At 38.8% G+C, this 15,044-nt stretch overlaps 1 protein-coding gene across 3 annotated transcripts in view; it reads right to left on the reverse strand.

The window, feature by feature from the left end:
- SOS1 (SOS Ras/Rac guanine nucleotide exchange factor 1) overlaps positions 1 to 15,044 on the reverse strand; it is a 44,036-nt gene that overhangs the window by 16,087 nt on the left and 12,905 nt on the right. For all 3 annotated transcript variants that reach the window (XM_062490704.1, XM_062490703.1, XM_062490705.1), the window contains 5 exons: positions 14,217 to 14,426; positions 13,588 to 13,731; positions 11,720 to 11,830; positions 11,511 to 11,609; positions 608 to 735 (listed from right to left, as the gene is read on the reverse strand). In XM_062490704.1, the coding sequence (XP_062346688.1) occupies positions 608 to 735; positions 11,511 to 11,609; positions 11,720 to 11,830; positions 13,588 to 13,731; positions 14,217 to 14,426 (692 nt within the window). The remainder of the gene's footprint in view (positions 1 to 607; positions 736 to 11,510; positions 11,610 to 11,719; positions 11,831 to 13,587; positions 13,732 to 14,216; positions 14,427 to 15,044) is intronic.

The raw sequence follows: 15,044 nt of genomic DNA on the forward strand, positions 1-15,044 counted from the left end.
TCTGATACATTTCCTACTTATCTTCAGCAACAGACACTTCATTTAAATACAAGCAACTAGAGGAAGGCAAGGTGTGAGTGCTCCTTAGTCCAACAAGCTGCTCACTTCCAAAACCAACAGAACAATTTTAGATGGCATTAATGTGAAACAAATGCATTCAGAAAAAAATCAGCTGTTAAAAGCATTCACGTTCAAGTCTCAAGATCACCCTAGGCAGCACAAAACTTGTCTGGCAAAGCAAACAGTGAAACAATTTTAAGAGTAGTTTCAAAATCAAGAAAATTCCCTTCCAATCACACAGAATGGTAATTGTAGAATATTTTTAGGTGGATATTTATTACCTGAGCACAATTTACCCACCAATGCCATAATTTTCTACTTACCACTGAATTCTCAGAACGTCTCAACTAACAGTTTGCAAGGGCACATAGAAATTAGAACTGTTTTAAAACAATAACAAATTATCTTGGCTTTGATGTCACTTCCTCTGAAAAAGCAGGCTTGTCACAAACTATTTTGTTCATTGTTTACTAAAAGAGGAAACCGGGAGCCCTGGATTTATAGCAAAGCATTAAGAGCAGAGAGCAGAAAAACCGGAAACGTTTACCTAAGCCTTCGTTTTGCAAGGCTTTTGGAGCATATCCGTTCCATACTGCTTTGAAGATTTAGCAGGGCAGTTATTGCTTGCTTCAAGCACTCCTTATCCTCTTCATCCTCACTTTTTTCTTCCAATTGCTGTGAATATTGAAAGCAAAGGAAGTGTTACAAGCATTTTGGTACGTGCAAATCCAGAAGTTTGACCCAGGAAGAAGGAATCTAACCATCTGCTGATTTTCCATGCTCCTGATTGTTATAAAAGTTAATGGGAATAACCAGGTGTGCCCACTGACCCAGGTGAAAGACAAATGTCTGCTAAGAGCTTAACCTCACTAAAATACAGCACAGTCACTAAGGTCCCCCAGATACAAACACACTCAGTCAGTCAGTATTTATCTCAAACTGGTCAGATTTACCTTACAGCTCCTTAATGGAACACATTTCAGGTGTTAAATCTTAAGAAGAACAAACAAGGAAGGAGATCCCCATGCACACCATGCTACAGGACAAGATTAGTCTGTAACACATATAGACGTCCTGGAACAGGCAAGCTGGACCCAAAGCTAAGGAGAATTCCTTCATCACACGTAAAAATAGATTACAAGGGCTCTCATATCACAAATAACAGTCTAATTAATAAATCAGATAGAAGGGGACCTTGGAGATTAACTCAAGCCAACCTCCAGCATAACTGAAGAGCCAACATAGATCAAGTTACCCAGAGCCACAAAGAGCTTTAAAACTAAAAACTAAACTAAATCTGGGTGAGAAGGGTTAACACTAATATTTTGTATATAACTATTGCTGTGACAGGCAAATCTCTTAAAACAAGATCTGCTGTGTTTAAGATTGCTTCAATTGAAGATTTTCACCTCAAATCTTCATTTAAGCATTAAAATGTTTCACGTGAGTGTAAAAAATAGGTGACTATAGCTGTGACTTAGATGTCAAACTGAACTACCATATGCAGAACTATTAAGATACAAGCATTTCAGACTATCACACACCAAGAATTAGCTCCACACAACTGAAGGATTTATTTTGGTGGTAGAAGCGAAACAAAGGCCAGCACGAACCAGAATGAGACACCCTTGGAAAAAGTACAATTGTGCTGTTTGATTCCAGTATAAAATGTAAGGATGATCCCCCAAAACCCCAAAGAGCACAACATAGTCTCCTTGATATTTCAATGGGTCAGAGAACAGCATTAATTTTTTCCCCAACTAGAGTTAAATCATTCAGTGCAACAGCTGTCAGTGCCAAAGATTGCTTTATTTCTGTTTTCAGCTGTAAGGATGACCACAAATTTAATTCTAGGCACCTCTGGTTCATGCAGTGTCATCTGTCGTACTCTCAACCTAAGCAGCATGAGGTGTGAGAGCCCACTCCTGTAACAACCACTGAAATAGGTCTGAGAATGCACCACAACAAACATTACTCCCCAAAAGATCTCAGGGATACAACACCATCCAAGAAGGAACAGACTACCCTCCTCACATTCCTCTGCTCTCCAGATTTAGTGGAGGTATCATCTGCCCTTCGCTTCAGTTCTGCAGATCTGGCTTCAAAGAGGATTTCAGACCAATGAGGCAGGTACAGCACCAGTAACAGAAGTCTTGAAAGAAAGCTTTGAAAAAGCTGTAACTACTTCTACGACGTTGCATCTTTCCTGCACAAGAATTCAGAGAAGGCTCTTTTTGCCTTGCATGCTGCCTTTTTACAAACTTCCATTAAAACAATTTGGCTGGATTTCCTACAATTTCTGGGTTTCTACTCTCTTCAGCAGTGGAAGAGATTGTTTAAGCCTAGTCTCCTAAAAAATAAGCCTTACTAGGTCCTAAGAGTATTCTGTACATTCTCTTCAGAAACAAACTAGTAGAAATCAACATTCATTACAGCAAAGCATTCTACTCTTATGTTGCTTTTTACAGCAACCTCTCTACAGTTGCAAAAATATAGGCATTCATCCATTTCCCTAAGCAAAATACATATGTGCATACAGAGAAAGCAGCTAATACTTTCCCAACAAGACCTAGTGGGAGTAAGCCTATTTCCAATGGCAAACAGAAAATAAATCAAAATTCAGTGAGTGCAATTGTGCTCCAGGTTTAACATTTAGAAAAGTGCTTTGCAGAAATGTGTGACGACTTCTGTGTAACACCAAACGCCAAATGAGGCAATACTCTGAATTACCATGAAGACACTTCTCTGGACACAGGAATGTGGAAGTTTATATTCCAGCATGGTACTGTACAATTACCAAAACCAGACTTAGTCAGAACTCAGTGTAAATTACAGCAACAATTTCATCTTACACTGCCCCTGGACAGTTTGGAAAAGGTGGAAAGTAAAATGGCATCACTGGAAGCACCCAGAAAGTTTCTCTGCAAATCCCACCCATTCTTTTATAGCTGTGCAGTGCCCCTAATGAACAAACCAGGGAGATAAGTAAGTGGTGGGGGGGGGAAGGTGGTTTATTTGCTTTTGTCAGTTTTTTTTAAACAGAAAGTGCACTATATACTACAAAAAATGTTAAAATATTAGGTGAAGGAAGTGCAGACTTCTGATTATCAGTAGTATTACAGAGACTGTGGGTTTTAACAATCTGAGGAGAAAAAATTGGCTTATTATTCATGTGATTCACAACACTACAGGCACGAGACCCTGTTCATTCAAGAAAAACAAACTTGGAAAATACACTGCTAGGGAAGTCTAATAAAAAGAAATTCTACATTCCAGGCCACAAGTTCAGAAGAGACACCAAGAAGTGGAAGACAAGGTATTTTGTTCTGTTGTATACCACGAGGATTACACCTTTATAAATTCCAAAGATAGAGAAAATAAATCCTTCACATGCAGTGCACAATTACACTGTCAGAGAAGCATCTCTCTGCAAATACAGTGACAGAAAACACATATGAGAATATTCAGAGACAACCACACCAGCAGGTGTCACAACAGATATGAAGTCTTGTACTTTAGGGTTTGCATCACAACCTAGACTTCTGTCTTCCCAGAAGATTAAGTCAAACCACTGAAATTTGTGAAGTGCAAGTTCCCCAGTTCCTCTGGGAATCTAGACCACAGCTTCAATACACAGAAGACAGAGATATTTTGTAATCAAGAATAAAAAACAACAGTTTGTTTTTTCTCTGACCAAGGCAGGCAGGTCTGCTGGCACTTGGCCATAAACCAAACCTGGAAGGTTGCTCATTAGCACAGAGATACCTGAAAGCACTGTCTCACTTTCTGTAATTCCTAGAAAACCCAAAAAAACCCTCAGTCCAAAGCATCAGTGTACTGGGAACAAAAGAAAGCGTTCTCATAGCTAGAAACTTTAAATTTTAGAAATCATCAGGGACAGTAAATGGGGACACCTGCAGGGAACACTGTGCACTTCTGGAAAATGCTAGCAGACTAAAAAGCACCTCACATTTGAACATTGAAGGAAACTCCACATGCCATACTCCTGAACATACATACACAGCTTCAAAGCACTGAAATTTGAAAGTCACTGTGTTTCCATAAAAACTTAGACAATCTTGAGCGCAGTGAAGTAAAAATATTCATACTGTTTATTTTCATATTCACCTGTTCATATTCATCTGTTTATTTAGATCTACATTACAGCAGGACTGACAGTGGAACAGAACCTAATATCGTACTGAAGAGATTATAAAAAACCTTTTCTCCACTCAAAGTTTAATTATGCCTCCTCAGCTTAATTTTGAAAAGTTCCATAAAATAGCACATGTCAAATATCAAACCCCAGATATCAGACAATTAGTTACAAAAAGCCTTCAGTATTCTCTTGGAGGTACATTTCAAAAGACACAGAAGCTAAAAGGCCCTCATCTTTTATTTCACGTTAAGTTTAACTCACCATATAAAATATGATCAACTCATCAGAAAGCCTACTGGACAAGTAAAGCATCAAAACAGAGGAAAACAAAAAGCATTTAAACTTTTAGTACAAAATTCCTTGTTCCTTCACCTCTTTACTATGTGACTTAAAGCAGATCCCAAATATACATTGAAACTTCAAGTACGTCAAATGTCATCTGAGCCCCAAAACATAAAAACCTTTGGGCTAAAGAAATACGTGAATTTAAGGAAATGCTACTTTGAATATTCAATGTGAATATTCTTCTTTGAGAAGGGGAGGGTGTGTTTGTGTGAAATTAAAATAATTATGTTTTAGAATTCAATTACACTACTCTGAAGTGCCATTTTGAAAATCAGGATGGGCACTGAGGAAAAGCCAGGAAGACTCATTCAGAAATATATATTACATAAGCCTGACAGCTGACATTTCACCAATACAACAGTTCAAAGTTTTCTATAACAGCTCTCTTATGTGTCCAGTTTACCATTAGCATTCCCATAAAGGGGTACAGCCTGTCAGAAGACCACATTCAAGATTTGCTCCAGAGCTATGGCACCCTGCTAAGCGTTCCACTGGTCTCTGCTCAGCAGCAAGAGGCACAATTTTGCTCTCAGTTTCTCCAATTTTGCTCTCAGTTTCTGCAGCTGGGAAGGGATTAATGTATATGATCAATGTTAGGTTAACACTCAGCATCTCCTTCACCAAGGAAGGGATAGAAAAGAAAAGCCTTTTTTCCAAATACCTTCTCTGAGGTTCTCACAAAACTATTTCCTAAATATTCAGACTTTCTGTAGGCTACTAGCAGCCATGTAGGCATTTTACATTCCATTACTGGGAATGGCTACTTTGCCTTGACTTCTCCAGTTACAGAAAACCCATTTGCTCTGCATTTTTCAGAAATAATGGGATTTGGTTTTTTTGCATATGCTGATGTCTCCTCCACAGCAGCATCATTACCTTTCTGCAACAAATGTACAAGTTCACACAGATCCTTCCAGAGCCTTCATGCCCTGAAACTCTCTTCTTTCTTACTGTCACTTTGGTTTGTCTCATCACTATTAGCAGACCTGCAGAATACATTAGAAATTTAAAACTCATAATTTAGTTCATAACATTCAGTTAGGTCAGTATTTGAATTATCACAGAATATTTACCTATGTGCTTCCACACACTGGAATTGAGGTCTTCCATTTTCTTCCCCCAAGTTTTCCATCAATTAAGTAAAGACCATGCAATTTGAAAACATCTTCCCTTTCTCTTGTGTAATTCCAAAGTGGATTAAAATCCACTTTTTCTGCTTCGACACAATTCAAGTCTGATCTTTGCCAGAAAACTTTGCAACTGGATGACACCTCTATGTTTGGACAAAAATGTATGACTTTTTGAACAGAAATGTATGAATGTTGGAACACTACATAAGGTGAATTCACAGTTTCGGAGATCATTCTGGGAATGCAAGGGTAGAACCCTGATGATTATAAGAGGAATCCTGGTGGTTTAGAAAAAAAAAAAAAAAAAAAAAACAACCAAAAAAAACCAGCAGGTGAAATGAAATGATACAGCAAAAACAACAAGAAACCATGAATGGAGTTTGTTGTTCCACCTTCATACTTCCATCACTTTCCACTGAATATGTCAAAGTATTGACAGAAAACATAAACCTCCACTGCAATAAGAGAAACAAAGAAAGCCAGCAGTGGGATTAAATCCACAGTTCCACATCCAGAAGTATTTCCAGTGAAGAGATCCAAGCATATGGAAGTCTCAACCATTGCACTCTCTCTCTCCAAGGATTTGCCTTTTGTACGGAAGGTGGCAGGAGAAGAGGACAGGGAAATACACTACTGTATTTAAAAGATTATGCACCAATACGAGTGTATCAGAGACTGCATCATGACTGCCACAGTCACAAAAACTAGGAGTTGAAAATCCCACCTAAAATAAGCTTCTTAACATTCAGTCCTTGATGGATTTTCTCAAAACTTCTATTTAGTGAGGAAAAAAAAGAGATCAAAATTTGTGCCAATTCCTGTAACACCCATCCATTTTCACGGGAGCTCGGCCTTGGGTGTTCAGCACAAGCTGCTGCCATGTGAGTTGAAGAGCTCCTACCATCACTAACAGCAGCCATGGAGAAGTGGGAACAGAGGAGTTAATACAGCTCTCCTAACTCCCATGGGATGACAGAGTTTGCCATGCAGGTGTTTCTAGAAAACTGATTGGAAAACAGGAATTTGGAACCCTACGGTTAAGTAAAGTTGTAATCCTGGAGCTCAGGATGTGCTTCATTTGACTTCCCGAAGAAGTCTGGCCCTGTGACATCCTACTCCTGCCTCAAGGGATCAAAGGACAGCATTTGTTGTTACAGGTCCAGCAGGATTGATTGACACAGCTCAAGTGCCACTGAGCACTGTAAGGCAAATGGTCACCAGGAATATTTTACGGTCACTTCTGTTAGATTTTATCCAGCTTTTGCAGAAAAACAATTTTAGAGGGATAATAGGAAAAAAAATATTCTCAGAGGTACCTATTTAAAAAGGAAAGAAGATTATTAGAAATTATTAGAAAATTTCCTGGAAAGAGACATCTGCTTCTCAAAATCCCAGATACATCTTGTGTATAAAGAAAAAACGCTATAAAGCAAAACATGCAGCCCCATTACAACTCCACAATAGATAACATAAATCACTGACAAATGAAGTGACATCCATGTGCATAGATTCACCTGATACAAACACAGGAAATACATCAAGTGCCACAGCTAGAAGGAAAATTAGGGACCAGATAGTTCAATTAACAATAACCAAGTTTCTGGGAAAAGTGCACACACATGTGTGACAAAGTTTTATTTTCCCCTATCAACTTCTCCCCTTCGGCTGATGAAGACACAACTGACTTAAGGCATAAATCCACTAGCACTTAAAGGAGAAAAGAAATAGAAACATTGTAAATGAAACCCCACAAGCAAGAAATAAACACAGAATCTCATTTCCTCATTTCAACTGGCTGTATCAACTCCAGCTCCCACTACATAACATCTTCTGCACCTTTTACAACATTCCAGTTGTAATAAAAGTATTCTTAGCTTAACAATATGAAGATTCTTAATTTTTTTACCTACTGTCATATTCTAGGAAACCTCTTCTTAGATTTCAGACCAAATTTTACATCACTCCAGCTTCTTATCCTAAGAAACACTCAAATACACAGTGTAGTCTTTATCACACACTAGCAAGAGTTTGGTCAAGCTACACTTTCTTTAACACACAGACCTTCATCTGTCACAGAGACCTAGAACTGCACATTATCTCCAGTGGATATAATAAGTCACCCACACCTGCAGTTACATACACGAAGATATGCAGAACAGCAATACTTCTGCTTTTTATTTCATTTTAAATGGTATTGTTCATACAAGTCACTGTCTTCGGAAAGAAGCGCTGAAGAAAATGTCGTTTCAGAAAGTAAAATCTTGTGCTGATATTAAGTAAATTCTTTCTTAAAATAATTCACAGCTAGTTCAAATCCATGATTTATTGGTTTAAACAGTAATTAAAGGATATGAGGGCAAATTGACTCAAGCAACAGAACCTGTTAATCACAGTGAAGACAAGCAGTCCAGACAGTGTTGTGAGACAGTGATCTATAATTGCAGATACTGTAAAAGCTCTGCAGACTGACAAAGTTCAACTAATTAAGACTTTGATTCTCCACCCTGGGCTGGGTTACATCATTTACAGATGGGATTGCAAACCAAATTCACTGAATTTGTTACACTCTGGAACATGACACTGGGTGAAATAAACCTGAGAATCAAAGTGAAGTCAAAGCCCAAAACACTTTGGGATGTGCTGCCCAATAAAACACACAGCAAGAAACTTAGGATCTAGCTCAAGATACTCTACTCCTAAACTAACATTTTACTACCTGTGCCTTCTTCAGCAACAATGCAACAAATTTAATATCAACAGGTTGGGAAAAGGAGAGGTTATCAATCTTGAAAGACCTCACCAAATCAGAATTATTATTTTCACCATCAGCATGGTGAAAGAGGAAGACAAGAAGATTCATGTGAGGAGTATTCCTACTTGAGCTGAACTGCCTGTCACTAGAACCTGAAAAGTTACTTATCATCTAAGAACAAAAGTTAGAAAAAAAAAATAAATAGAACATAATAGATGCTACTGTGAAATGAAAACAACCTGAGATTTTTTAGTTCATTATAGATAGAATTCCAATTAAAATATATTAGCAAAGAGATTATAGATTACCGTTCATCAATTGTGGGACTCAAGTCTGCACTTGGCTTAAAAAAATCTCAACCACACAAAATCCCTTTCAAGTTCTCCTGTTTCCCAGAATACACAGCTTTATCTTAGCAAAGTTTATATATACTTTGCAGCATTTCTACTTGGGGAAAAAAAAACCAAAACTTTAAAGTAACCTGTTCACCCAATGAAAGAGTATCACACAAATGTGCAGTACTTGAAACAGTGCCAAATTCAATTCAAAGGTCTTGAAAATCTCTTTCTTCAATTACTAAAGGTCATAGTTATGATTCTGTGATTTAGAAAAGCTCATTTATTATCTGCACATATGCAGAAAAGTGCAGCCTCACACAAAGCTGGTATTATATATAGTTCCTATATAAAAGTTTGAGGACTTTCAGGTTGGTTAAAGGAAAACACAACTCTTAGTCCTATGCTAATTGTCCAACAATGTAACAGCAAGAAGATTCAGCTAAAAATAGAATATGCATTTGTGCATTCCTGGTGCCCTGTCCAACTTCAGGAGGGCTTTAGTTTCTAAGTAGAATAACCCTTAGTGCATAGAAATTTACTTCTTTTTGTAGTCTGCATAGTTAGAAGGTAACTGAAATGCATTTTAAATAGATTACTTCAAAATATGCAACATTATGCAACACAGCTCCAAGATGAATGCTAACTTCTCTGTCCTTAAGCATATCTATATTCAAGAGAAATCAAATGTTTTTTCCACATGTTACTTTGCCAACATTTTGTCTCTTCAAAACCAGAGGTCTTTTCATAGCATTTTAACTTGGTTATTCCGAGACATGCCTGCAATCCCTAAATCAGGCCTTTTACCATGCAAGAGAATTCAATACAACCTTGTACCAGTGGAACTGTCAGGATGATACGGTTAAATAATTGCACCAATATCCTTCTGTGGCAGATTTAAAAAAAAAAAAAAAATCAAGCTGGAATCTGTTCCAAGATTCCAGATATAAAGAAAAAAATGTTAGGGCTAGCAAAGACTACTTGAGGCAGGGATTCATATGCTGAGTGCACATGGATGTTCTCAGTGACAGCTGAAGATGCTGCCACCAGTGAAGGTATCCCTCTCCTCATATGCACCTATTACCCACCACTGCCTATTCTGTGTACATGATGTGTGTGCTGACAGACCACAGTGACAGGTGTCCAATGAAAACGTGACATGAGCAACATGGTAGGAAGAAAACCTGGGAGGTTATTATCAGATACAGGATAAAATCCAGCCCAACAAGATAGGACCGACACAAGCTGGAGGGGCTCTGTGTGTTTGGGTGTGTAGAGCATGAACGTGAGAATTCCTCACAAAGCAGAGGTCATGAGTTGCAAAAAGACTGATAGACATTGGGGGGGGGGGAGGGGGGTCAACTTAGACTCCAGTCTGCCCTAAAAAAGGTGAATATGGGCTGCTCCCTGTTTCATAGGCACACATGCTCTCCTTGCTTCCCTAAAACTGCCAGTGGCAAGAAGCAAGGCAGGATGGCTGGGTGTCAGACAACATTAATCCTTCATGCTTTGTCCATTAGGTAATAGGGTGCCATGTTCACATGGAAGTATGCAAAGCCTTCAGTACAGCATTTTGAGACTGTGTGATAACAGCATGAGCAGAGAAACCCTGCGTCTGTGTGGGTCCTTATTGTACAAAATGCAAACAAGCTGGGTCAAACCTCCCTTCCAATGGACTGCCATTAAAGGAAATGCTTAATATTTTAAAGATGTCTGAACCCAGACCAGACCCATGAATGAGACAAACAGATTGAGCACACATCCCAAAATTTTTCAAAAGGCATGTGATACAAGATGCGCTATGTACCAAAGGTGTGTGTGTACATCTAAATCAGTAAAAATGGACTTACAACTGCAGATACATAGGCTTATAGATGAACTACTGATTTAGCCAAAGACAACCAACCAAACATTCAAGGAAACACATCAGATTTCTTAAAACATGTTTTTTTTCTGGGTTTTTTAGTTTGTTTGTTTGATTTTGGTTGGTTTTTTTTTTTTTTACTTCTGATCCAAATTTCCATAAATAGTTGTTTGGAAAACACTGTATGCCTTAAAGATTTCCATCAAGCTGAAAAGAAGATCCTACTGGAAAGTTTTCCTCAGCATGCTTTACACTCCTTAAAGATTATGCAATACTGATAAGTGACCCAGAAAAGCATTCTGCAGATATTATATGTGTATGTTATTGTTACCCTATCAATGCAAGGTCTAATTACAAACAGCCCAAGCGTAAATATCAACCAAGCCTTCCCTTTGAAGGAAAGATATCACCTTCACAATCCCATGGGATGTGTACCACAAGAACTCTGGAGCTTTTATTAAAATTAAATGAAGTCTGAAGGGGAATCTTGCTGTGATTTCGAATTTACAAAGTTACAGCTTGAGAAAGGCTTGGACGTTTTTTGCAATACAGCCATGTGCCATCATCTCTTAGCACTGTTGAAACAAACATTCCAAGAATATGAGTGTGCAGATCTCTATTGCTTTCTAGACTGATTGATCATTCAACAGAAATAATTATCAGCTGATATTCAATTAATTATAGCATCCACCTGCAGAGTACACAGCCTGCTTTTCTCTCAACACAGCAGTTTTATTATTCGCCTTCTAGTAAAAGATTTTACACCTAACTGAACACACAAAGCTCTCACCTCACACTGAGAACCATGGAAAAAAAAAAAAATCCCCAAACCCCCAAACACATCAGATATAAATAATATTCTTACTTTTAGCAGTTCAAAATAATGAAGACAGTGGTAAACAGGGGCGAGGAGGAGCCGGGGTAGAACATACTGAACAGCTTCTTTAAAGCCTTCACCTATCGACTAGAAACAAAATAAGTTTCAGTCTTAAAACAATACACATAACTGAAGCAACAAGACAGTATAATTAAAGTAGCAGTATCAACAACATATCTTATTTAAAGGCAAGTTACCTGTAAATAAAATGCAGCTCCTGGCTTTGATAATTGACTTAGAAAATGATCGTGAAACCCAGGTCGTAAAATATCTTGTGCATATGATTCGTATGGATCAAATGCTAATTCCTAAAAGGAGATACAGAATAATTTTACAATTACAGAATTCCAAAATGGCTTGGGTTGGAAGGGACCTTAAAGATCTTCTAGTTCTAAGACCCCCTGCCATGGGCAGGCATCCCATCAGTTTACAAAACCGATTTAACAGCTAAACTTCCATATTTCCTATGAAAAATACATATTCTACATACTTTTCCCAAAATACCTATAGGGAAAAAATCCATACTTTTACATGCACAGACTCAAGGATTAAGAGATCTCTGAAAGACAACTGGTCCAATTCTTTCTTCAAAGCAGTGCCAAAGATGTTAGGGCCACAGACAGATCCATCATTCAAGCTGGCTGAGAATGCTCAGAGTCTCTCATCCTGTTGAGTTCTAACTAAGAACAAAGGCACCAAAACCTCTCTGGGCAGCCTATCCCAATGTTCAATTGATCTCATTGCAAATTCCCTCCCCCCAGTATCTAATCAGGATTAATCTTTTTGCTATTTTCATGTTCTCTCACTCATCTCACTGTTCCCAGCTGAGAAGAATCTGCCTTGGCCATCCTCACCCTTCCCTTCAGGTCTGAAGACAGCACTAAGATCTCCTACTTCAGCCTTCTCAGGAATCAACCAATCCAGCAGTCTCAACCCTCTTTGTGCTCACGGGCCTCCATTCCTCAAACATCAAGGCAACCTTTACTACAAGCCTATCTTGCCCATCCTGTACCAGAAAGCCCAAAACCAGACACAGTACAGCAGATCTCAAGGTCTACACACGACTGCCAGCTACACATTCCCTGATATAACCCAGGGGCCAGTTAGCCTTCAATCCCATCTCCAAGGATCTCCCAGCCCTGCCAAGCAGTGCTGCTCCTCAGCCAGGCAGCTGAGACATTGCATGGGGTCATTTGCTCCCAGGTGGAGAATTTCATGTTTGCCTGTACTCAACTGAGGCTCCCATAGGTCCATTTCTCCAGCCTGCCAGGTCCCACAAGCTCCTCCTGCGTGTCACCCCACAATTTGGCAGTACCTACCAACTAGATGAGGCCACCTCCTCCCACACACCAACACACACGCTGAATTTACAGCATCAAACCCTGAGGAATGCTGGCAACCATTGGCCTCCAGGTGACCTTTGAGCTGCTGATAACAATCCTTCAAAAGCCTAGCAGCTCAGCCAACTGCCCATGTTCTACAATTCAACCAGCTAGGCTGCATCTCACCCATGCTATGACAGACTGTGCTGAAGGCCTTGCTTAGTTCAGATAAGAGATAATAACTGCCCTTCCCTTTGTCCACGGACACAGCCATCAGTCTGAAAGCATCAAGCGGGACAGCTACAGTTTGTCCTTTGGAAATTTGTGCTGGCTTTTGCCAACCCCCTTCTAGTCCTTCACATGTCTTGATGTGAAGTCCAGGAAGATTTGCTGATCTTCTCAGGGACTGAGGAGAGGCTGAGCAGCTTCTAGGTTTACTTTCTCATCAGTGTTGTCAAGCTTTTTTTCACCTCCACTCTCTGAACTTTAAACAACCACTCTAAAAGATGAGATTTAGAGACTAAAAGGGTAAGAGCACTTTAAACAATTGTCAGTCCCTTCATCACAGTGGGGTTGGAAGAAGAGATCTCAAACTGAAGAAAGCCAGCTGGAACAGAGAGCTAATTGCAAGTATTCAAATATGAATGGCAAAAAAACCAAAACACAACAAAAAAAAGCCAACACAACAAAAAAACCACCACAAAAAACAAACAACAATAAAACCCCCAACTCCATTCTCTTACCTCTGCCATATCTTCAAAACAGCTGCCTACTAGTGGGTGAGGACTACCTTCATCTGTCATTTCAACAGTGTCCTCTATATGACCCAGTAATTTCACACTAAGTTCATGGATGTCTGATATACGACTAAATATATTTTCCACATCCTGCAACAAAACAACACAAAAGTCAAACGTGCAAAGCTACTCTGTTCTGATGTGAAAGTGAAGAACTTCCTTAAATAGAACAAAATTTTACAAGCCTTTTATAATATACTTTCTGTGATTTATATAGGATCACAAAATGAATGTTTAAAATAATGAATATAAATAAATATATAAAATGTACATTATGGAAACACAGCAAAGAACAGTGACAGATCTTAAAATTACAGGCCTGTAAGTGAACATAAGTAAATGAGAAGGTTTCTTCCACAGTCCTACAAAACCTGCAAGTGCTCTTTTACTAATTCCATTTAAGAACTCAAGAAAAGTGCTTTCTGTACTACTGATACACTAAACTCAACAACAGTTAAGTTGCAGAATTATCCATCTAAATTTAGAGATATTACAGTATTGTAATACTACAATACTATTGCATCCACAGTATAGATAATACAGCTTTTTGTGTATGTGGTTTGTACAATACTTACATGAGATGAAAACAGTTTGGAGTTGGAGGCATATGGCTCTCTAAAAACTCTAATAATGAGATTCAGTTCCCTTATATATTGTCGAACTTCTGCCATAAATGACTTCACTAGGTCATAATAGGTTTGCTCCCCTGAGGTGGAGGGTTCTTCATCAGATAAAGTTAGTGCACTTAAATCTTCTACATCTTGATGGAACATATCCATTAATACCTAGGCAGCAAAGAGAGGGAAATCCACAAAGAGAGAACCCCTTTTTGAGACTGACCAGTGAGTTACCAATAACGAAAACCTATTATTCCCACGAAATCAGACTGATCAGCAATAAGATTTATGTATTATCATTCTGCAATCAGCTGAGCATTACAAAACCTCTATCATTGCTATGAATTTGCAAGTCATTATTTGCAATGACAGCTTATGAAGACTCCCAGTCACTTAGACCAATCCAGGCAGCTCTCTAATATGGTCCTAAAATCAATTACAATTTTAAAAGGCGGAGTATGATTAGCATTTAGCTTTGTTCTATTGCTCTGAATCAGCAGTAGGCAACCTACGTTTCTGAATAGTGTCTGAAGTTAAAAGGTGTGTGTATTTTGACTTTTCAGCTTCAGCTTTACCAGGAAGTCACACCTGCTGATGCTCAGAACTTATTGATGTACCTGCAAGGAGCATTGGCCTCTCCACAGACCGTACACGGCGCAGTTCCTGTCCTTAACTGCTGAGCTCTCCTATTAAAATGAACCCTTAAGGAAGGGCACCAGCTTCAGAAACCAGTCCTGTTGCAGAACTACATGGACAACACTGACTAGCAGAGGTCCCAATTCATAC

Source organism: Cinclus cinclus, chromosome 3 (assembly GCF_963662255.1).
Source record: "Cinclus cinclus chromosome 3, bCinCin1.1, whole genome shotgun sequence".
Classification (NCBI taxonomy): Eukaryota; Metazoa; Chordata; class Aves; order Passeriformes; family Cinclidae; genus Cinclus; species Cinclus cinclus.